Source organism: Procambarus clarkii, chromosome 42 (assembly GCF_040958095.1).
Source record: "Procambarus clarkii isolate CNS0578487 chromosome 42, FALCON_Pclarkii_2.0, whole genome shotgun sequence".
In the NCBI taxonomy this organism is placed as follows: Eukaryota; Metazoa; Arthropoda; class Malacostraca; order Decapoda; family Cambaridae; genus Procambarus; species Procambarus clarkii.
This window is the reverse complement of record NC_091191.1, coordinates 10,002,607-10,027,606: the sequence shown is the minus strand read 5'-3', so window position 1 is coordinate 10,027,606 and position 25,000 is coordinate 10,002,607. Positions and strand designations below refer to the sequence as shown.

At 42.8% G+C, this 25,000-nt stretch overlaps 2 protein-coding genes across 5 annotated transcripts in view; one reads left to right on the top strand and one right to left on the bottom strand.

The window, feature by feature from the left end:
• LOC123770268 (follistatin-related protein 5) overlaps nt 1-25,000 on the bottom strand; it is a 427,322-nt gene that overhangs the window by 192,859 nt on the left and 209,463 nt on the right. The gene's annotated exons all lie outside the window — the stretch shown is intronic.
• On the top strand, nt 7,565-8,455 carry LOC138373363 (MAGE-like protein 2). The gene has a single exon (XM_069339561.1). The coding sequence runs from the start codon at nt 7,565-7,567 to the stop codon at nt 8,453-8,455; it is 891 nt and encodes a 296-aa protein (XP_069195662.1).

The following is a 25,000-nucleotide window of genomic DNA, read 5'->3' as shown; positions in this document are numbered from 1 at the left end:
ATTAATGTTTTTTCGACTACCTAACCTACCTAACTTAACCTAACCTAACTTTTTCTGCTACCTAACCTAACCTAACTGATAGGGATAGGTTAGGTTAGGTTAGGTAGGGTTGGTTAGGTTCGGTCATATATCTACGTTAATTTTAACTCCAATAAAAAAAATTGACCTCATACATAATGAAATGGGTAGCTTTATCATTTCATAAGAAAAAAATTAGAAAAAATATATTAATTCAGGAAAACTTGGCTTATTAGGGAAATCGGGCCTTGAATAGTAGGCCAAAAAGTGAGTTCTGGCTACTAGGTACGACATATATATATATATATATATATATATATATATATATATATATATATATATATATATATATATATATATATATATATATATATATATATATATATATATATATATACCTTTTCGGGTCGTTTGGTAGCGAGTCTGGGCTCTCTCTCTCTCTGTCTTTCTCTGGCTCTGTCTTTCTCTGGCTCTGTCTCTCTCTCTCTCTCTCTCTCTCTCTCTCTCTCTCTCTCTCTCTCTCTCTCTCTTTCCATGATATATGACTTTAAAAAAAGGGAGGATCTAAACCTTAAAAGTATATTTCTACTTTATTTTTCCTGCCGGGATTTAGGGCGACTCCCAATTGTCAACATTAAGCTGAGACTTCGCATTCGGGTTTCAGGCATTTTCCTACTTTTTCAAAACCTTTCCACGTCGTGTAGAGAGAACCAACACTTGAATTGCACTTTCCGCAACCATATGACACTTGACAATGACATCTGATGAAGTGTCATGACATCTGATGAAGTGTCATGACATCTGATGAAGTGTCATGACATCTGATGAAGTGTCATGACATCTGATGAAGTGTCATGACATCTGATGAAGTGTCATGACATCTGATGAAGTGTCATTCATACGAACTTTGGCTAGTGCATATGTTCTTGAGCTATATTCATGTAAAACATATTTCCTTTGAATTACTTTTTATTTTGAATTAATTAATGAAGTTTAGTGTTCACGGTTAATAATGTTTAAAATAATGAAGATCAATATTACGATTATTAATCACTGATACTATTTACCTATAATTTTTTTTCATAGACGTTTAACGACTGTTAAAGGCTACAATTATAGTCAAATAGTTTCGAGAATCTCAAGATATTGGGCCTATCTAATAGGCTTCTCTGTAGAGAGAGAGAGAGAGAGAGAGAGAGAGAGAGAGAGAGAGAGAGAGAGAGAGAGAGAGAGAGAGAGAGAGAGAGAGAGAGAGAGAGAGTGAGAGACCAGCATACATTTTAAGATTTAGTTTTCAATTTTCTTCGTAAGAATTATTATTTTGCATTTCCCATTTCAAAGGATCACTGTGAATCACGTTTTTGATCTCTTCCATCTCTCCGTAACTGTGAATCGACCCCACGGAAGACAGTGAATTCATTGTAGGATCTTGTCCGTCTGTCCTGGCTACTGTGAATCATCCCGCTGTACATTGCAAACATCTCAGTGCAAACTCTCTCAACTCTAAACTGTATATCTCAACTATTTCACTGTAAAATATAGCATCTTCTAACGGTGACCTTTTCCCACACACAGTAACTTGTCTCGCGTGGACACAGTTACTAGCAAATCAAGAAACACTGTTCACGGTAGCGTGGCTCCAAGCAAAGGATACCACTGGTTTGAGATTGGTACCAATCAGCGCAATGCTTGGGGATCTAAAATAGGTTTACCGAATGTGCTGGATGGAAGGATTATATATATGATGAATTTGATGATGTTCATTGATGATGTTGATATTTGGGCCTCGTGGCCCTGTGTGTGTACTCACCTAATTGTGCTTGTGGGGGTTGAGCTCTGGCTCTTTGGTCCCGCCTCTCAACCGTCAATCAATAGGTGTACAGGTTCTTGAGCCTACTGGGCTCTATCATATCTACACTTGAAACTGTGTATGGAGTCAGCCTCCACCACATCACTGCCTAATGCATTCCATTTGTCAACCACTCTGACACTAAAAAAGTTCTTTCTAATATCTCTGTGGCTCATTTGGGCGCTCAGTTTCCACCTGTGTCACCTGGTGCGTGTGCCTTTTGTATTAAATAGCCTGTCTTTATCTACCCTATCAATTCCTTTGAGAATCTTGTATGTGGTGATCATGTTCCCCCCTAACTTTTCTGTCTTCCAGCAACGTGAGGCTTAATTCCCGTAGTCGCTCCTCGTAGCTATTACTTCTCAGTTCGGGTACTAGTCTGTTGGTAAATTTTTTAACCTTTTCCAGTTTAGTCTTATGCTTGACTAGATATGGACTCCATGCTGGGGCTGCATACTCCAGGATTGGCCTGACATATGTGGTATACAAAGTTCTGAATGATTCCTTACACAAGTTTCTAAAGGCCGTTCTTATGTTAGCCAACCTGGCATATGCCGCTGATGTTATCCTCTTGATATGAGCTTCAGGGGACAGGTCTGGCGTGATATCATCCCCAAAGTCTTTATCTCTCTCTCTGACTCTTGAAGTATTTCATCTCCCAAATGATACCTTGTATCTGGCCTCATGCTCCCTACACCTATCTTCATAACATTACATTTGCTTGGGTTAAACTCTAATAACCATTTGTTCGGCCATTCCTTCAGTTTGCCCAGGTCTTCTTGCGTGTTTGTCCTTCCTCGCGTCTGCTGCCTGCTTTCTCTCTTCCCTTGTCATATCCCTGTGTGTGGATGTGTGTGTGTGTGTGCGTGCGTGCGTGCGTGCACGGCATCCCTGGCTGGATACTTCGCATTATCAAGGATTTACCGTCAAAAAGAGATATGGCTTGTTGACATGCCATTTAAATCCATCACAGCCCGGCTCACAACTACATAACCTGTGCTCAAATTGAGCGCGACTCTCACAATCCACCTGGATCAGTTATGGATATCAACTGCAGAGGCAATCCAACTTTCAGTACATGCCATATTTACGTCGATCTTCAAATCATATGTGTTATATATTTACTTTCTTTCATAGCCTTGTATATGCAACCACTTGGGCTTACGATAACGAGGGATTATAATAACACTAGGATGATTGAACCCATAACTGGATGATAATGATGATAATATCATCATGGTTGAAAGCAAATTGACGAAGTCGTTGCACCTACTCCTTCCTCATTCTTCTGCCTCCAGAATTCATCAACAGTTTACCTCAACCAATTATGTGGTAAAAATATATAAAATGGCAACCAATTATGTGGTTAAAATATATAAATGGCAACCAATTATGTGGTTAAAATATATAAATGGCAACCAATTATGTGGTTAAAATATAAAATGGCAACCAATTATGTGGTTAAAATATATAAATGGCAACCAATTATGTGGTTAAAATATAAAATGGCAACCAATTATGTGGTTAAAATACATAAAATAACAACCAATAATGTGATTGAAATGTATATACAACGTTCATTCATGTCGGGAGAAGCAATCATTTCAGGGCCAGAAAAGGTCTTAAAAGTTTAACATTGTACAAATGGCCTTTTATCTCGTGGCTTTCTGACAATCGTCCGGCTTCCCTACGACGACCCTAACGAGGTTGTTTGCTTACGCCATGAAACAACTGCTCTGAATGCAGGCGATGAGTCACAATAACGTGGCTAAAGTATGTTGACCAGACCACACACTAGAATGTGAAGGGACGACAACTGAACAAGGCACTACGGGCTCACCATAGCCCGTGCTACTTGGAACTCTGTTCCAGGTAGCGAATCTTTAACATCAACAACAAGGGACGACAACTGCTCTGAAGTCCAAAATCCTTTCTAACACACGAACACACAAACAAGCTTGAATTTAAGTAGTCAAGGAAGATAAAAGCTGCTGTACACACGCTTTAATAGTTTTCTCAGTGTTTTAAGAGCCTATTGGCGTCTTTATCAGCTTCCGGATCAGAGCAATTCTCAGAATGCAAGCGCTTTCCTCAGCTTAGGAATCAGCGCTGTTATCCGTCTGACCTGCGGGTCAGGCGAGACCTGAGGGGTCAGGCGAGACCTGAGGGGTCAGGCGAGACCTAACTAGAAGTCCTAGAAGACCTAGAAGTTAGGAGACCAAGAGTCTGGTCTGAGGACAGGCGTGGGCCTGATGAATGAGCTCCGGACCGCAGAGAACGGACACAAGTTTGGAATTGAACTTGGGACAAGATGGAGTGAGATTGGTCGCCAGAACCTGCCGCCAGGACCCCCAGCAGGAAAAAGATGACGAAGGGGGAGGGGAGGAAGCCTGTGATAAGTGCAAGACGAAGAGTAAAAGATATTATTATTATTGTAAAATGTGTAAACACGTTTGGGAGTGAGTTCGTGTTAAACTTAGGTCTGACTGACCTTCTCGCATTAACTCCCTTCACTGTTGTAACTTCATTCTTTTAAGGATTCTGTCAGTTCTCTCTCTCTCTCTCTCTCTCTCTCTCTCTCTCTCTCTCTCTCTCTCTCTCTCTCTCTCTCTCTCTCTCTCTCTCTCTCTCTCTTTCTCTCTCTCTCTATCTCTCTCTTTCTCTCTCTCTCTCTCTCTCTCTCTTTCTCTCTCTCTCTATCTCTCTCTCTCTCTCTCTCTCTCTCTCTCTCTCTCCCCTCTGTATGCTGTCTTGCACTACAATATCCCCCGCCTACCCTATATCTGTTATGGAGTGTCCAGTTCCCTGTGTACAATACAGGGGGTCTCCCACGACCATCTGTCTGCAGTCTGCTCTGTTCTCTCTCTCTCTCTCTCTCTCTCTCTCTCTCTCTCTCTCTCTCCCAGGAGCCCTCTTATAGAGTCGTGTAGCATGTCCTTCACGCCATGGCTTATATTGTCTTCTTGCCCTATTCTGCAACACCACCAGTTTTTCCTATATACATTTTTTTCTATTCCCTATGTCTCTGTCTCTCTGTCTCTCTCTCTCTCTCTCTCTCTCTCTCTCTCTCTCTCTCTCTCTCTCTCTCTCTCTCTCTCTCTCTCTCTGAGGCTGTGGTTGGCGGTCTTACCTGGCCAACTGAAACCCAACATCGCACTGCCTCCGGATGAATGGTGTTTTGCTGGCTTAACATTAAACATTTAGCAAAAAAATTGGAAAGTGAATAATACTTTTAAAGGCCCGTTTTACCCAGTTTATTTCTATTGTTCATTTCTCTAATTTTGTTGAGTATTAACCTTGCTCCATTTACCTATCGTTGCTTGCTGGTGTTGATCTCCAGCTCTTGAAACTCGTCTTTCAACCTTCACTCGACTGATGTAACTGGTCCCTAAACCCCAATTGGTGCTGTACATTTGGGTCCATGGGTGGAGTCAACTTCAACCCTTCCTCTACCCGGAGTAAATAGTACAAATATTGACTATTGCCGAGGTTAATAAGTATGTATTTGACTTATACATGCTTGGTTCTAGGGCCACACAAGCCAATATATATGTCATATATATATATATATATATATATATATATATATATATATATATATATATATATATATATATATATATATAAATGACAGTGTCAGACCACGGAGAAAAATTGAAACAGGAATTTTCTTAAGTACTTTCGATTATTAATACATCTTCAGAAGGAGTGAAAGTATTATTGAAAAGGAGTGAATGTATTAATATACGAAAGTACTTAAGGAAATTCCTGTTTCAATTTTCCTCTGTGGTCTGACACTGTCATATATATATATATATATATATATATATATATATATATATATATATATATATATATATATATATATATATATATATATATATATAGATATAAAAGTCAGCATAATAAAGAAAATGGAGTGCGGAGCCGTGGAGTCGAACCACGGCCAGAAGTGAAGCCCTTCCCTGCGATCCGGTACCTTATAACGGATCTAATTAGCCAGATAATTGAACCCATAAACCAGCCGGCCAGCAGGAACAAACAATTCACTAATGGGCCAACTGCTGTATTAACCGGACAAGTCGAAGGCTTTTACGGTAAGTGAATAACAGCCGGTGATTAGTGAGCGACATCGACTCTTAACCTCATTCCTCATCCTCCTCATCGTTGATGAATGCAATTTAATCCCAAACGATAATTTGCGTATTTCTCAACTTCGAAAAGTGCCGGAGAAACGCATCGATATATATAATTTTTAATACGCTATTCGAAGTAAAACCACGTATTTTAAAGTTGTATAAATGGTGTTATTTAAGCAACTCGTTTTGATGTAACTGTAAAAAATTAATTATAGATCATAAAACATTGTTTTTTCTTGACCAGACCACACACTAGAAATTGAAGGGACGACGACGTTTCGGTCCGTCCTGGACCATTCTCAAGTCGATTGTGACTTGACAATCGACTTGAGAATGGTCCAGGACGGACCGAAACGTCGTCGTCCCTTCAATTTCTAGTGTGTGGTCTGGTCAACATACTTCAGCCACGTTATTGTGACTCATCGCCTGCATTGTTTTTTCTTAATTCTGAGTTTACGAGATAAAGTGTGTGAGTTTGTGAGTTGGAAATGTAAGTTGTGTTATAAAAATAAACTCGGTTAGATTGAGCGGCTGACAGCCTTTCTCTGAAAGTCTGAGTTTTAACAGAGTAACTAAAATCATTATTTTTTGTCTAATATAAATTATATTAATGTATATATTCTAATTGTTTATAGTTAAGCCTAGGTTAGGTTAGGTGTTTTTCGTTCTTTTGTGGAAATTATTTGCATTTACAGTACGATGGTGAAGCATTTGAAGATAGGAGTCAAACAGAGGTAAGGAATTACAGATGAAGAAAAATTCGAACGTAGTCAGTTGTGATTCTGCGAATCTATTATCGTGGCCTGGTCGACGACCGGGCCGCGGGGACGCTTAAGCCCCGGAAGCACCTCAAGGTAACCTCAAGGTAACAAGTTTTGGCCAACTTTAACAGTTTTTCTAAAAATTGAACCATTGCTTTACCAAAATATGTGTATAAACTGATTCGATTTTTGGGCATACCGGATACAAAGGAGGGAAGGTTAGTGGAATGTTCATTTGTTTTAGTTTCCCAAAATTCTCACTGGTAATATTAAATTGCCAGTGAGAATATATTTTGACGGAATATATTTTGACGGAATCCCAGATATATGGATGTTCTCGAAATCCATCCTATAATTTGTTCTAGCTGATGCTATATTAGCTCGGTTATTCTCCCTGAACGTTAAGTCCTCAGACACAACATACTTGCTCTCCAGGAATGTTCTTTGAGCTACGGGCTCACCATAGCCTGTGCTACCTGGAACTTTATGTTCTAGGTAGCGAATCTTAAACATTATCTTAAAACACCGCCTGGTCATTGTCAGCGATCTGACTAAGACAAGAGATTAGTCCAAGGTCGCCAGACATCATTATTCCCAGATTCATTGCATGTTGGCAGACTCTTCACTCACTGAAACCCATTACTCACTCCACCACAATATCGGAGTATTACTCATCCCAACAACGGATGGTTCAACTATTCATCATGAGGTGGGGGGGGGGACATTAATTACCACATTACGTCCTCAACCTGCTACTCATCACAAGCATTTGATTTGTTGAGGAGCAAAAATTGCAAATGGAAGTTTGTCAACAGGTGTTCTCATTCTTGGGTCCTAGTTTCATCTGGGACCCCAGCTTACAACAGGGACCTCCAGCTTCTAACAGGGACCTCCAGCTTCCAACAGGGACCCCCAGCTACCAACAGGGACCCCCAGTTTCCAACAGGGACCTCCAGCTTCCAACAGGGACCCTCAGCTTCCAACAGGGGGACCCCAGCTGTCCAACAGGGACCCCCACTGTCCAACAGGGACCCTCAGCTTGCAACAGGGACCTCCAGCTGTCCAACAGGGACCTTCAGCTTCCAACAGGGACCCCCAGCTGTCCAACAGGGACCTCCAGCTTGCAACAGGGACCCTCAGCTTCCAACAGCGGACCCCCACTGTCCAACAGGGACCCCCAGCTTCCAACAGGGACATCCAGCTTCCAACAGGGACCCTCAGCTTCCAACAGGGACATCCAGCTTCCAACAGGGACCCTCAGCTTCCAACAGGGACATCCAGCTTCCAACAGGGACCCCCAGCTTCCAACAGGGACCTCCAGCTTCCAACAGGGACCCCCAGCTTCCAACAGGGACCCTCACCTTACAACAGGGACCCTCAGCTTGCAACAGGGACCCCCACTGTCCAACAGGGACCCCCACTGTCCAACAGGGACCCCCACTGTCCAACAGGGACCCCCACTGTCCAACAGGGACCCCCACTATCCAACAGGGAACCCCCAGCTTGCAACAGGGACCCCCAGGTTCCAACAGGGACCCCCACTGTCCAACAGGGACCCCCACTGCCCAACAGGGACCCCCACTATCCAACAGGGGACCCCCAGCTTGCAACAGGGGGGGGTCCCAGCTGCCAATATCGAGATCTGCATGCCAGCCCCTCCAGGTTTAATTAAAAGAAACTCACTCTAGACCATTGGAAGCTATTCAACTCACCATAACGGAAACTCAATGGCCGTCAGAGTTGCAGCAATTCGATTCGAAGACATTCTTATCCGCTACGAAATAACCTCAGCTGCCAGGAGCGGTTCGCTGGAATATTCCGTAAATCCGCCTTAATCGCAGTCTGTGAATTACCTTCTTTGATTTTTTTGGTTAACGACTTCCATTACTGATTTGCCTGGCGAGAGGGCGGAGGCACGGAGCAGGTCGGCCGTTCCTCTCATACGTTATATTTCCAATTGCTCCATTACCGTTACTCACTGACTCCAAGCTTGTTTACGGGTACCTCGTTCGAGGTTAAGAGAGTGGATTTGGAGTCTGGGTGAAGTGTTCATTTTCGGTCTTAATCGCTGTGAATGGCTCTCTGTGAGCGGCAGCGGATAGATAGATAAAGCAGATAGATAAAGGGGGGATGCGATAAAGTAGCTGTCTATATCTTTCTTTATCTGTTTATCTCTCTCAAAGTAATATTTCATTTTTCTCATATCTCTGTTCGTTAATTTTATTACTGATAAGGGGTGTTTTTTGTCGCTATTAACGCTGGTGGTAAAGGAGACATATAATATGAGCCGGGGTGTGTAGGCCTATTTTCGTTATTGATATATTGGTGTGAAGACCTATTTTTATTGCTATATTGGTGAAGGCCTATTTTCTTCATATGTTATTCTGTAGGCCATTTTTTTTTCATTTATTGGTGTGTAGGCCTATAGATACTGTTGATAGGTTGTTTTTTACGTCTATTATATTTATTGATGAACTTGGTGTATAGGCCTATTTACCTTTTGTGTAGGCCTATTGTCTGTGCACCACCAAGTTCTCCCCCGCATCATCAGATATGTAAATAGTAAGTGTGTATACATATGCATGTATACTTGTGGGTGTATACATATAATATGTATGGGTGGTATACATATAATTATATGTATGGTATACATATAATATGTATGTATAATATGTATATATGTGTATATATATAATATGTATGGGTGGCCTCCTTCGACATCAAATTGAATCAGTAACAGGAAAGTAATTTTGTAATGTTTCAAAGGGAACTACTTTTTTTTTTGGTATCTGCATGTTGTGGAGGTGGTGGTGGCGGCGGCTGAGGCGACTGTGGTGGTTGGCAAGGCAGAGAGAGAGAGAGGACGAGGCAGCCCACATGGAACTTTATGTTCCCAGCAGGTGACACTTAGACAACAACAACATCCTAGTGTGAAAAAGGTGATAAACTTGGCATTGATAACGAAGGTTTTTAGGCATAAAAATGTTTATACGAAAGATGAAAAAAAATAACGTGTAAAAAGAGACATGAAGGTTATCGTTATTATTTTAATTATTACTCGTTATTTTAAGAGTATAATAATACCTTTTACAAACAGATCTAATCATTTATTTACTCAAAAAAGAAAAAAAATCTATTCGCGGAAATATTCAGGAAACTCAAACAGTGCCAGGGAGCCGGTCGGCTGAGCGGACAGCACGTGGGACTTGTGATCCTGTGGTCCTGGGGTCGATCCTGGGCGCCGGCGAGAAACAATGGGCAGAGTTTCTTTCACCCTATGCCCCTGTTATAGGTACCTGGGTGTTAGTCAGCTGTCACGGGCTGCTTCCTGGGGGTGGAGGCCTGGTCGAGGACCGGGCCGCGGGGACACTAAAGCCCCGAAATCATCTCAAGATAACCTCAAGAACATGCTTCACGTGACAAGGATCTTGATCTTCTCTGTTGCATGCTGGTAGCCAGCTCCTGCCCTTTACCAAAGCATTTGACTCTGAAACTATCCTCATATCCTTGGCGTCCTAAATTATCTTGCAAAACAGCTTGCAAGACCTACAAACAAAGCAAACTTGGCAGCACATTCGCCAGGGGGCGCAAACTCCCTCCCGGCGTAAGTCAGTTCAGAAATGCGTTAAAAAGTCCCGTATACAATGGTCTGCTTCGCGTCGTGCCGCCACAAGCCGCTTTCTGGCACTCGAATATATTCGATAAATCAGGGACGCACCGAGGGGCGGAGACCCGCGTGTAGATAAGAGAAGGAAGTGTGAAATTGCAGACCCTTCTTCAGGAGGGAAGAGTGCTTGGTGGGAGAGAGAGAGAGAGAGAGAGAGAGAGAGAGAGAGAGAGAGAGAGAGAGAGAGAGAGAGAGAGAGAGAGAGAGAGAGAGAGAGAGAGAGAGAGAGAGAGAGAGAGAGAGAGAGAGAGAGAGAGAGAGAGGCGCAGTGGTTTCAAGTACATTTATTGAGCAGTAAAATACATCTCAAAAGGGGACATAGAGTAGCTTTGGCTATTTCCACCCTCCGGAGGGGTGACCCTGAGGAAGACAGAGAGAGGCCTGAGTGTCGGGCTCAGACGTCGAGGAGGTTGAAAGGGGGGTAGAGGACATGTTTGGTAGGACGAAGAGAGTGCTACGATGTAGGGAAGAGGAGGACGGAGCCAGGAGGGGCCCCTGATGAAGAGTAATGGGTCGGACTAATTACTGATGGAGGAGAGGCTGGCTTCCACTCGTCCCATGGTAGACTACATCGTTTGCCTTCATTAACCAGTGTGTACAAGGGGGAGGGGCTTGTGGGAGGAATTCCTGTCGCTGTTAATACTGGGATTCCCCACACTATGTTGATGTAACTCCTGCGTCACCTTCTCCCGCCACAGCAACTACAGAATGAAACAACAGTGACAACCTATTCGCTCAAGAAACAGTAGAGAGGAACTCGATAAGACTAGGACCGAAAGACTAAAACAAGACTCTCAGTGGATACATTGTCGAGTATCTGAAGTGTCTTCATCTCTCTGGATACATATGGAAATGCCAGGCCTATGGAGAGCAGGGAATTGTAAACCTTTATGTAACAAATCAGGCGGGCAGAGGCCTGTGAACCACAGCAGGCCTGTATTCCTGACTTTTATATAATCTAGGCATCATGTAAGTCCAAGTTTACGAGGTTAGAAACATGTAGATCCACGTTTACGAGGTTAGAAACATGTAAGTCCAAGTTTACGAGGTTAGAAACATGTAGGTCTACGTTTACGAGGTTAGAAACATGTAGGTCCACGTTTACGAGGTTAGAAACATGTAGGTCCAAGTTTACGAGGTTAGAAACCTGTAGGTCCACGTTTACGAGGTTAGAAACATGTAGGTCCAAGTTTACGAGGTTAGAAACCTGTAGGTCCACGTTAACGAGGTTAGAAACATGTAGGTCCACGTTTACGAGGTTAGAAACATGTAAATTCACGTTTACGAGGTTAGAAACATGTAGGGCCAAGTTTACGAGGTTAGAAACTTCACAACCCAAGGTTATTATTGTCATAAACAACTTCGCACTAGTGTTTCACAAACTGCTTTAATAAACGTAAACAAAGCCGACAAGAACAAGGAAAGATGCACAGGTTTCGTATGTACATGGCCATGATTGGTAGGCAACTGTCTTTGATGTTTGTCTAAAAACCCAAAGTTATTATTTCTCTCACTGACAAGTCGTCCAAGCCAAGCGTCAGATCCTAAACTTTTAGTAAACACAATTCCTTTCTTTAATTTTAAACTTGTACCTTTATTAACACATTAAAGCTTGCGCTAAGCACTATACTCGTATATTTAGTATAAATAAATATATATATAAAGTATAAAGTATTAAAGCTTTAATATTCATCTTCGTGTTTTAAACTTAATTCTTCACAGAACTTAAGATCACATGTAACATCATCATTAAATTCAAAACAAAATAGATATATGAATACCCATTCACCCTATGCCCCTGTTACCTAGCAGTAAAATAGGTACCTGGGTGTTAGTCAGCTGTCACGGGCTGCTTCTTCCTGGGGGTGGAGGGCTGGTCAAGGACCGGGCCGCGGGGACACTAAAAGCCCCGAAATCATCTCAAGATAACCCATCACAGCAATTTAGAATTCTGAAATCTGTTACTCTGTAAATAATCCTTTCGCAGCTGCCTTTGCAACACGAACAAGAAACAGTAGAAACAGTCTGTTAAATCCTGCAGCGCCGCTTACAGGCAGAAAATGGCAATATGAATAATGGCAAAGGCAAGAATGGCAATATGGCAACATAACAACATAGCTCTACAGCCTAATGGCAAGATTATAATACGTGAAGGTGGGAATATAGCCTAGCAGTATTATATCATAGCTATAGCACCCGAATATTGCGAAAACATAAGCTAGTAATATGGCCAATAAAACAACATGTACATTATACAAATCATTATACAACAAAGCACAGTACTTCAACATGACAATGAACCAATGAACCCTAAAACCCTTATCGGTACTCAAAAGCAAAAATAGCTTATGTAAATTAATTAAAACACCATAACACGAGACAAGAGGGCTTTTATGGAGCTCATATCACTCAAATATACACATTGATTACACCTAAACTGTTATTTTAATTTCTGAGGGAAATGATATTGACATCGAGGGTCGACTAAATAACCAATTTATATTCAGGGAGGGCATGAGGCGTGCCATGGTATGAGAAGCTAGCTTTATCAGTCTTTAGGCTTTATCAGGCTTTAGGCTTTATCAGGCTTTACTCTAGAGAAGCCTCGTCTTCACTCACCCCCCATCCAAACGCCTAATTACTTTTGTGCTCACTCTATACCTCCAAACACTTAATTTTGTGTTCACTCAGCACTTAACAACACATAATTACTTTTGTGTTCACTCCATGCCTCCAAACACCTAATTTTGTATTCACTCAGCACTTCCAAACATCTAATTAATTTTGTGTCCACTCGGCACTTTTTAAAAAGTAATTACTTTTTCGTGAACACAGCACCTCGACCATTTAATTGTTACTGCGATCCTCACCAACTTCAAATTTATAATTACTTTTGCGCTCACTCAGCACCTCCAAACACCTAATTGTTCTTGCGTTCACTTAATACCCCCCAAAACTCCTCATAACACTTGCGTTCAATTTAGCCCATGTGAGGCTAATCACAACCTCTCAAAAGACATCCAGTAACTATGCATTGATTGAACACAGCAAAACGCCTAATTACTCGTAAGTTCTAAGTTCCCAAAATTGTTAGGGCGTTCTCTTTCCTTACCTTCAAAGCTTGGGTGGGTTTTACGCAGCCATTAAGCCACTTTACCCCTACAACTGCTGGGTTAGAATAGCTTTTTTACCTTTAACCTTATCACCAGGTAGTGCCGCTAGACGTGATTAAGTGCAAAATAACCAAAGGTGATGATGCTCCTGCATGAGATGCAGCCTCCGCTCTCATCTCTCGTCAGGGATGATGATGATGCTGGCATCTCGCTGCCTGTTTGGGTAGCCGTTGTTTACTGTTTGTTGCCGTTGTGTAGTCATGATTCATATTGGTTTCACACGTCACTAAATACTGCAAAATACCCAGATCTCTTTTTGATTTAAAGTGCATTTAATTTGGAATTTCTTAATAGTTTTACTTACTAACTTCTTCTGTTTATCCTATTATCTTTAGTTTTTAATTATTTATTTTTTATTTAAGGCGTTCATTCTCGCAATCTCCTCTTTCCCCCCAATCGTTATTGCACATTCCTCTATGCTAATTTAGCCCTTATGTTCATCTGGTTCTAAATTTCTCAGCATTTCAGGTCTCCCCTATCTCCTCTATTCATCACTGGTGGCATTGAATACTGCAATTTATCCCTCTCTCCTCTCATTCACTCTCTTCTAAGTTACTCCTCTATGTTAGGTCTTCCAGTTTTATCTCTTCTCTCAAGCCTCTTTATTATCTCATCTCTCTTCATGACTCTTCCTTTCTTAATCAGCCTCTTAACTTCTCCCTTTCTGCCTTTCTTAATTTGTTTCCCATTCGCTTGTTCCCTGTTTATTCTTCGTCTCATGCACTTATTTCCTCGTTTGGTGCTGGTCTCTTTATCGTCCCGTCTCTCTTTATTTTCTCTTTGTTGCTCACTTGTTTTGCTAGTAATATCAGTGATTAAAACAAACAAACAAACTTACATTGTAAACAGCTTGCCCCCCCCCCAAAAAAAAATACCCTTATTCGAATTTTACGTGTGTTTGTTTGAGGCCCTTGTTGATTGTTTATGTTTGTGGCGTCGTGGTGATTGTTTTGTGTGTTTGTGGCCTCGTGGTGATTGTTTTGTGTGTTTGTGGCCTCGTGGTGATTGTTTTGTTTGTTTGTGGCCTCGTGGTGATTGTTTTGTTTGTTTGTGGCCTCGTGGTGATTGTTTTGTTTGTTTGTGGCCTCGTGGTGATTGTTTTGTTTGTTTGTGGCCTCGTGGTGATTGTTTTGTTTGTTTGTGGCGTCGTGGTGATTGTTTTGTGTTTGTGGCCTCGTGGTGATTGTTTTGTTTGTTTGTGGCGTCGTGGTGATTGTTTTGTTTGTTTGTGGCCTCGTGGTGATTGTTTTGTTTGTTTGTGGCGTCGTGGTGATTGTTTTGTGTGTTTGTGGCCTCGTGGTGATTGTTTTGTTTGTTTGTGGCCTCGTGGTGATTGTTTTGTGTGTTTGTGGCCTCGTGGTGATTGTTTTGTTTGTTTGTGGCCTCGTGGTGATTGTTTTGTTTGTTTGTGGCCTCGTGGTGATTGTTTTGTGTGTTTGTGGCCTCGTGGTGATTGTTTTGTGTGTTTGTGGCCTCGTGGTGATTGTTTTGTGTGTTTGTGGCCTCGTGGTGATTGTTTTGTGTGTTTGTGGCCTCGTGGTGATTGTTTTGTGTGTTTGTGGCCTCGTGGTGATTGTTTTGTGTGTTTGTGGCCTCGTGGTGATTGTTTTGTGTGTTTGTGGCCTCGTGGTGATTGTTTTGTTTGTTTGTGGCCTCGTGGTGATTGTTTTGTTTGTTTGTGGCCTCGTGGTGATTGTTTTGTTTGTTTGTGGCCTCGTGGTGATTGTTTTGTTTGTTTGTGGCCTCGTGGTGATTGTTTTGTGTGTTTGTGGCCTCGTGGTGATTGTTTTGTGTGTTTGTGGCCTCGTGGTGATTGTTTTGTGTGTTTGTGGCCTCGTGGTGATTGTTTTGTGTGTTTGTGGCCTCGTGGTGATTGTTTTGTGTGTTTGTGGCCTCGTGGTGATTGTTTTGTGTGTTTGTGGCCTCGTGGTGATTGTTTTGTTTGTTTGTGGCCTCGTGGTGATTGTTTTGTGTGTTTGTGGCCTCGTGGTGATTGTTTTGTGTGTTTGTGGCCTCGTGGTGATTGTTTTGTTTGTTTGTGGCCTCGTGGTGATTGTGTTGTTTGTTTGTGGCCTCGTGGTGATTGTTTTGTGTGTTTGTGGCCTCGTGGTGATTGTTTTGTTTGTTTGTGGCCTCGTGGTGATTGTTTTGTTTGTTTGTGGCCTCGTGGTGATTGTTTTGTTTGTTTGTGGCCTCGTGGTGATTGTTTTGTTTGTTTGTGGCCTCGTGGTGATTGTTTTGTGTGTTTGTGACCCGCAGTGGGCCATTTTATGTTTGTTTGTGGCCTCGTGGTGATTGTTTTAATGTGTTTGTGACCCGCAGTGGGCCATTTTATGCTTGTTTGTGGCCTCGTGGTGATTGTTTTAATGTGTTTGTGACCCGCAGTGGGCCATTTTATGCTTGTTTGTGGCCTCGTGGTGATTGTTTTAATGTGTTTGTGACCCGCAGTGGGCCATTTTGTCCTTGTTTGTGGCCCGTGGAAAGTGTCTTATGACTCTGGTTGTTATAAAAAAAAACGGAAAAAAATAAGCAAAGTCAAACAATTGAAACACACAACACCAAATGGTTTAGAGAGAGCATTAACGAGCGAGACCGTCCACTTAGCGAGACGCCAGCAGCAATAGCGAGCAGCCTCGCTTACTCTCGCTAACATCACCTGGATGCTGCATCTCTTGATTGATGACCCCTCACAGGACGCTTCATCCGGTGATTAATGATGCTCACGATTGATGATTAATGCTCATGATTGATGACTATGACTCATAATGATTATGATAATGATTGATGATGTAATAAGTGATGTAATTACTGATGACTGTTATCAAAGGGTGTTATCAGTGTTTTATCAATGTTATCAAAGTGGTTATCAGTGTTAACAATATATTATCAGTTATAAGTGTTATCTTAGATCCTCCTCACAAATAAATTCAGGTCGTCTTTCACACGTGTTTTCTGCCCTACCCCAGGTGTTCCTCAGGGGAGTAGCTGCCCTTCCTCAGGTCTTTCTCAGGGGAGTAGCTGCCCTACCCCAGGTATTTCTCAGGGGAGTAGCTGCCCTTCTTCAGGTGTTCCTCAGGGGTGTAGCTGCCCTCCCCCAGATCTTTCTCAGGGGAGTAGCTGCCCTCCCTCAGGTCTTTCTCAGGGGGGTAGCTGCCCTACCCCAGGTCTTTCTCAGGGGAGTAGCTGCCCTACCTCAGATCTTCCTCAGGGGTAACTTGCCTTTTTCGAGCTCCGTATCACTATCCACACAAACAACCTACTTATGGTCCTATCCTGTGTCCCTAGTGGACAGTTTATTGCAGTCCCTCCTCCCATGACTAGCATGTATAATGAATAAATACATAAACAAATATATATCACAAAGAACTCTATGTAACCCCACCAGGATTCGAACCCATGGCGTCCAGGATCACCCCCAAACGTACAGGTAATTTAATATGTCTATTTATAATATATTATATAATTTATAAAGAATGCCTCAGTAAAACATTAATATTTGTACAAACTAGCCAACATGGCTAACTACCTGATACAGACCATCATAATGAGGTAATGGATATTGAATCTGCCTGACAAGTTAATAAAAAAGAGAGAGAAATATATATTAATCATAATATATTTCAATAAAACTGTTACTTTATATCAGAAACTGTATATCTCTGTTACTCTCTCTCTCTCTCTCTCTCTCTCTCTCTCTCTCTCTCTCTCTCTCTCTCTCTCTCTCTCTCTCTCTCTCTCTCTCTCGCACTCACCCTCTCTCTCTCTCTCTCCCCCTCTTCCTCTCCCTTCTCTTTCTTTCCTCTCTCTCCATTCTTGCGTGTCACCCCTAAAGCCTCGACCCCCTGAATGGACCATTAGATAACAGTAATCCCCTCAGAGACCTAACCTAACCTTCCCTTCCTCCTGCCCTCCCTCCCTCTCTCCCTCTTTCTCTCCACCCTCACTTCCTTCCCTTCACTTCCTTCGACATCCCTTTCTTGAGATTCCCTCTTTTACTCTCCAACGTGAATTCCAATTCTCCTTCTCTAATCAATCTCATGTCTCTATCTCCTGCCTTTAACCATCTCTGTTTCCTCCTCTCTAGTTTTATCCTCTTTTTTCCCCCCTCTCATTTCTCCTACTCTCCCTCTCTCTCTCTCTCTCTCCTTCTCTCCCCCTGCCATATCTGTCATATCTGTCTGTCATATCCTGACAACCTTGGCAGCACGGCTCACCTCTTGAACATCACACACACACAGAGTTGGGAACTTGTATTGCTTCCTCCTATCATTATCTCTTTAAGCTCTTCTCTCGCATCTTCTCTTTTTTTACTCATTTATCATTTCTCTTCCCATCCTTTTTTTTCGTTGATTTATTAATCTCTTCGGGTTTTTTTTTTTTTTGCTTTTAATGTTCATTTTCGTTACTGTTCAGTTCTTTTCTCCTTCGTTCAATACTAAAGATTTTGTAATCGCTTCGTTTGTATAATTATACGTTTCGTTTTTCAGGTTATTATTATTCCTATCTTTCTTTCCTAATCATTCTTCTGTTTCTGTAAATCACTATAATCGTTTTTTTTTTGCAAGTTCTACACCTTCTTTCTTGTCTCTTCATTCTTCCCTCTTCTTCTTCTCCGTGTTTCTATATTTCTTCTTCGTCTGTCTGTCTGTCTGTCTGTCTGTCTGTCTGTCTGTCTGTCTGTCTGTCTGTCTCTCTACTATCTTCCCTTGCCTCTTCTCACTCGTTCTCTTATCATCACATTCTCTCTTATCTCCTCCCCCACTCTTTATTACCTACCACTTCCTCTACTCCCCTTCTTTCTCTCAACTTCACCTTCCTTCTCCCTGTCTCTTCCTCTCTCCACTATCTCTCCCCCTTTCTTCCCTCTCACTCTCTCTCCCCTCCTCTGTTTCTCCTCCTCTCCCCTCTCCCTTCATCACTCTCCCTGATGGGTCAAACTTGGGAAGAGAATGTCTCTGAGGGAAGGCAATTTATACATTATAATGACTACCTCCTTAATTATTGTGTTGTTCATAGATGGTGGGTGTTGTTGATGGTTGGTGTTGGTGGTGGGTGTTGTTGATGGTTGGTGTTGGTGTTGGTGTTGGTGGGTGTTGGTGGTGGTGGTTGGTGGGTGTTGGTGGTGGTGTTGGTGTTGGTGTTGGTGGGTGTTGGTGGTGGAGGTGGGTGTTGGTGGGTGTTGGTGTTGGGTGTTGGTGGTGGGTGTTGGTGTTGGTGGTGGGTGTTGGTGGGTGTTGGTGGTGTTGGTGGTGGGTGTTGGTGTTGGTGGTGGGTGTTGATGGTGGGTGTTGGTGGTGGAGGTGGGTGTTGGTTGGTGTTGGTGTTGGGTGTTGGTGGTGGGTGTTGGTGTTGGTGGTGGGTGTTAGTGGGTGTTGGTGGTGTTGGTGGTGGGTGTTGGTGGTGGGTGTTGGTGGTGGTGGTGGGTGTTGGTGGGTGTTGGTGGTGGGTGTTGGTGGGTGTTGGTGGTGGGTGTTGGTGGGTGTTGGTGTTGGTGGTGGGTGTTGGTGGGTGTTGGTGGTGGGTGTTGGTGGGTGTTGGTGTTGGTGGTGGGTGTTGGTGGGTGTTGGTGGTGGGTGTTGTTGTTGGTGGGTATTGGTGGTGGGTGTATATATTAGCATGGTTATCTTCCCAAAGCGATAGATCGACATAGATCATTATTCCCAAATCCTTTATACATTTTTGGCTTTCCTACTCAGAGAGTCAATCTGATTGTGACTTGTACCCTAAATTTCGTCTAAGATATTATTAGTCTGTCCCATACCTAAGTATCTAGAATGTGTCACTGCTAAATAACATGTTATCTTCCCAGACGAAAACTTTGCTAATATCAGTTTATAGGTTTTCGGTGTCAAGTTGACATGAAGCTGTGATTTGTATTTCTGTCAAGATCAGATGAGATATAGAAAAACAACAGTGATACAAGGACTGTGCCCTGAGGTACAGAACTTTTCACTGTACTTAAACCTGCTTTGGTTTAATTGACTGTTATTCAAATTTTCCTGTTATTCATTTTCATGTCATTTTATGAGCAATCACCCAATAGTCACATTATGCCTTTGTAAAGGTCGTGTATATCTCATTTGCATTTTATTTATCTTCTAACGCTTCCGTGATTTTGTCATAGTGGTCGAGTCACTGGGAATGGCCCGATCTTCCTGTTCTAAACCCTTGTTAACTTTATTTGTGGAGGTCACTTGTCCATATAACACTGGAGACCTGACTCCTGATCATTCATTTCGGACACTTGTATTGTGTGTGATGCTAGAGCGACGGATCTATAAATTTCAGGGATCGCTTTGCTCCCCTCTATAGGAGGACTATAGGAGCAGCAGAGCTATATGTGTTGATTGAAGTGATTCTGGTATCTCCAGAGTGTCCAAGCTTTATCTCTACAGTGTCCAAGCTTTATCTCCACGTGACTCTTAACGATCGTGCCACCAGAGCTTTACATTTCTTTATACATGCAGGATTCCACCGTCCACCCATCGCTACCTCTCTAGAAACTGGTAATTTGCCTTTTGGGCCCATATATATCTAGATGTGAAGGAGTTCGCATTCTTCCTAAAGTCACTTTGACTCCTTGAGATGCTCTTTGTTTTTTTTTTAACCCTCCAAGATTGTTAATTTATGAGACTCTCAGCCCGTATCTTAGCGTCACAATTAAAATAAAATCTTTTCAAATAACACGTTCGGATCCATTGGGCTGTTGCTATTTGCATAAGTTTGTGTATATTTGTTTAAATGTAAACAGTATCTGTTCAAGGCCGCGTGTTCCAGCATCGTCTTGAGGAAACAAGGCGTTATCTTAAAAGGAATTCCAGAAGTGTTATTTCCCTTAGGCCTCCTTTCATCAAAGGTAATTACAAAGGTAGACAATTTTTCCAGTTCGCTAATTAGAGCCTAATTAGAAACTCCCTTGTGTCTTATCTCTCGACCCCTCTTCTTGTTTTCTAATTTTTCTTGCTATATTTTATCCTGTTTATTGCATTATTTTTTTTTCTCGTTGACGCCAATTATTTTCTTCCCATTTCTGTTGTTCTCTCTTCTCCTTCCTTGTCTTCCTTCCTTGCTCTCATTCTGTGTCCTCCTTCGTTGTCCTCCTTCTCCTTCGTCCTGTTCGTCTCCTGGTCTCAAAAGCCACTTCTCCATTTTCTTCTCTTATTCTGCTTCCTATACATCTCAGCTTTTGATCTCCAGCCTCCCGTTCGACTCCCCTCCACAACCTCTCCACAACACCTGTCCTCCACAACCTCTCCACAACACCTGTCCTCCACAACATCTTCTCAACACCTGTCGTCCCCTACCCCATACTAAACATCTGTATTATTCCTCCCATCTCATCTCCAACCCTTTTCCCTCAGTCCTGGTGTTCCAACTTCCCCTTCAACTTCTCCTATTTCCCCCTTCTTCCCCTCTTTATCCCCCTATTCTCCCCTCTCCCCCCCAGCCCTAAACACCTCTTACCCTCTTCCGTTCCCCTTTTTCAGGTCGTTGGCTGGGTGATGGCGCTGGATTAGCAGTCTCTGCTCTCCCCTCATCACGTGATCGTCCAGGCTTCTTCTTCCCCTCTTTTTTGTCCCCTTTTTCGGCCTCTTCCCCTCTTCTTCTGGAGGGGGAAGGGGGGGGGAAGGGGGGAAGAGGGGGAGGTGGTTATAACTTGTTTTCGTGATCGTTGCAACACAGGAACCTCCCCTTCTCTCCCTCCTTTTCCACCTTCCCCTCTTCATTCTCCCCTCCCCCCTCTCTTCTAAACCCCAACTCCTCCCCTCTCACAGCTAATGGTCTCTCTCTCTCTCTCTCTCTCTCTCTCTCTCTTAAGACCGAAATTTCCTTAAGTACTTTCGTATTTAACAAAACATTTTCAGAAGGATGAATTTACAGTTCAGTGGTGTGGATAAATGGGCAGGAATGAGGTGATGCGACAATGTCTTTAATGAGATAAAGGGATATTAATAAGGTATTATTGAGATAAATGTGTATCAAAGATCCCAACAAAATCGCCCTTTAGCTGATCAATAAAAAATGGGTCTAAATTACATAAACCGCTTCTAATATTCAAATTATATGATTTTGTAATCTGTATTAAAGGAGGTTCAATAATGTTTCTATTGAAAATGATTTTTTACGACTCGTTATTGAAGAAGTCCTCTCCCAATCAGTTTTGTGAGAACTTTATGATAAATGAATATTGTTCATTTACCAGAAAGACTCCAGGCTGGGGATGCATACTCCAGGACTGGTCTGACATATGTGGTATACAATGTTCTGAATGATTCCTAACACATGCTTCTGAAGGCAGTTTTTATGTTGGCCAATCTTGCTTATGCAGCTGATGATATGGACTTCTGGGGAGAGATTAGGTGAGATATCAAACCCCCAGATCTTTTTCTCTATTTGACTCTTGAAGGATTTCATCTCCCAGATGGTACCTTGTGTTCGGCCTCCTGCTCCCTTCACGTAATTTCATTACTTTACACTTACTGGAGTTAAACTTTAGTAGCCATGTTCTAAACCTTAGTGTTAAAACCTGGGTGAGGCTAACCCAAGCTTCAGGCCTACACGTCGAACTGACCGACAGACATTCTAATTTACAGATATAGCTGTATGGACAGTATGTATTTAATGTATGTATTTATATATTTATTTCTGAAATTTTATGTATACAAAATGAATTGTAGAAATGTTAGTGTTGGCTATCATTGTGTAATCTCTTTTTTTTCTCTCTCTTTCTCTTTTTTCCTCTCCCTCTTTCTGCCTCTTTCCTTCCTCTCTCTCTCTCTCTCTCTCTCTCTCTCTCTCTCTCTCTCTCTCTCTCTCTCTCTCTCTCTCTCTCTCTCTCTCTCTCTCTCTCCCAGCACGCATACATTAATACATTTACAGACAAAAACTATATAAAATCGCAATTCAAACAAAAAATAACCTCGAACTCTGCCCACAAAAAGGTCTTTAATGACCTACGTTCCTGGCGTAATCCACACTTACTGTGGCCGTGAGGGTCCCCTGACTGTGGTGGGTGAGAGGGAAGGGAGAAAGAGAGATAGGATAAAGGGCCAAATGGAGTAAAAGGGGGGAAGAGGAGGAGGAGAGAAAGGGAGGCTGACTCCGCTGATACACGACAGGGAAAAGGTTCTGACAGCCTCGACAAAGGAGAAAGGAATATGGTCCGACACTGTGTGAGTGGGGGAGGAGAGGTAGACACACATGGTGAAGGATGGGAGTGTGTGGGAGAGAGCTCGGGAGTGTGTGGGAGAGAGCTCAGGAGTGTGTGTGGGAGAGAGAAGGAAGGTCGTACCTCTCAAAGTGCGACAGAGAGCGAGGGAGGGAGAGACAGCATGGGAGATATATAGAGCCCGGGAGAGACAAGAAAGCATGGGGTAGATGAGAGACGTGGGAGAGGTAAAACGGATGGTAGATAAGAGGGTATGGGAGAAAATATTGTGTGGGAGGGATACAGAGCATGAACATCCAATCCTCAGCCCCAACATCCAATCCTTAGCCCCAAAATCCAATCCTCAGCCCCAAAATCCAAACCTCAGCCCCAAAATCCAACCCTCAGCCTTCAATATCCTCTCACATCCACCTTCAAACTGACCAGCCAAGAGTAAGAACTCTCAAGGATTATTTCCCAACGTCTGCCCCTGCCCTCTGATTGGGTAATTCCACTCTTAACTTTTCTCGTTGATTAACCAATTGGAGGAACAGATGGCAGTGATTGGTCTGCTGATGGGCGACCATGTTGTCACCCACTGTCTAATTGGTTTTAGGTTTAATTTTCATCTTAGATAAACACCCGATTAAGTGAGGGGTTCAAATACATCGTCTTGGAAGTTTAATCAGATTAATAGACATTTGTGTATTCTGTTTGTTTCTCTGTCTCTCTCTCCTTCTCTACACATTACTGTTTATACAAATCAATTCACAAAACACGGCGAATCCTGTATCAGGCCCATTAGAAGATTATACAGGACCGTGGGCTCCTATCAGTCTATAGGACACCACCACCACCAGTTCGACTTCATCATGGACAGGAAAAACGACATCTGTTTTTCGCTGAATCTAAGAAAAGCTAAATCTTGTCAGCTTGGTTTAAGTCAGCTTGATTTACTGATAGTGTCAGCTTGATTTACTGATAGCAGCTTGGTAAATTTATGCCAGATTGGTTTATTTATTCCAAGACAGGGAATAACAGTGAGTGATTGTGCCTTTGGTGTAACAGTGAAAGGTGAAGCCTCTTGTGACATGGTAATTAACTTCTCCCGATACTTGTTCGCTAATTGATTCGATGAGTAGGAAGGGGGGCGGTGCTCCCTGGGTCCCTTGCACAAACATCTTCCAATTACAAAGCTTCTAATTAGTCTGTTGTTAAGCCGCTTCCACAGAAATGCTGTTATTACACTTCTGCCAACCCCGCCCCTCCCCCCCAGCCCCCCTCTCATACTAATCTAAGCTTCCCTCCCTCTCTCTCCACCTTATATGTCAGGCCTCTTCTTTCCCATACCTCACCTCCAAACCTCCTCTCCCATATCAGGCCCCTCCCATCCCTTCACTTCACCCATCCCCGGACTGATCAACCAGGCTGTGACTCATACGTCAGGCTGCGAGCAGCCGCGTCCAACAGCCTGGTTGATCAGTCCGGCAACCAGGAGGCCTGGTCGACGACCGGGCCGCGGGGACACTAAGCCCCGGAAGCACCTCAAGGTAACTTCAAGGTATCCTTTCACCATAACACATATTAAAGTGGCACTAACAAGGGTACACAGGTGGGAACTAAGTACCCGAACGAGCTACAGTATTTGACCGTTTTTTTATCTTAGTATTGTCAATGAAAAGAATGAGTTAGGAAGAAAAGTAGTGAAGGTTGACTCCACCTAGTGATTAGTTGTAGACACGAAAGGCTACAACGGGTTCAAACACCTGTACACAGGGGTAGTAATCCGGGGTTCCAGAGCTGCAGCTCAACCTTACGAAAGCACAGCTCAAGTAAATGAGTAGATTTAGATGAGTACTATCATTCACTTTTTTTTCAAAAGACTAATGTTATGAATATGGTTCTCTCTCTGTCTCTCTCTCTCTCTCTCTCTCTCTCTCTCTCTCTCTCTCTCTCTCTCTCTCTCTCTCTCTCTTTCTCTCTCTCCCTCTCTCTCTCTCTCTCTCTCTCTCTCTCTCTCTCTCTCTCTCTCTCTCTCTCTCTCTCTCTCTCCCTGTCCCCCTCTGTCTCTCTCTCTCTCCCTGTCCCCCTCTGTCTCTCTCTCTCTCCCTCCCTCGTTCTCTCTCTCTCTCTCTCTCTCTCTCTCTCTCTCTCTCTCTCTCTCTCTCTCTCTCTCTCTCTCTCTCCCTGTCCCCTCTGTCTCTCTCTCTCTCCCTCCCTCGTTCTCTCTCTCTCTCTCTCTCTC

Excerpts from the sequence above, each read along its gene's own strand:
- LOC138373363 (XM_069339561.1), top strand. The coding sequence starts at position 7,565 with ATGGAAGTTTGTCAACAGGTGTTCTCATTCTTGGGTCCTAGTTTCATC.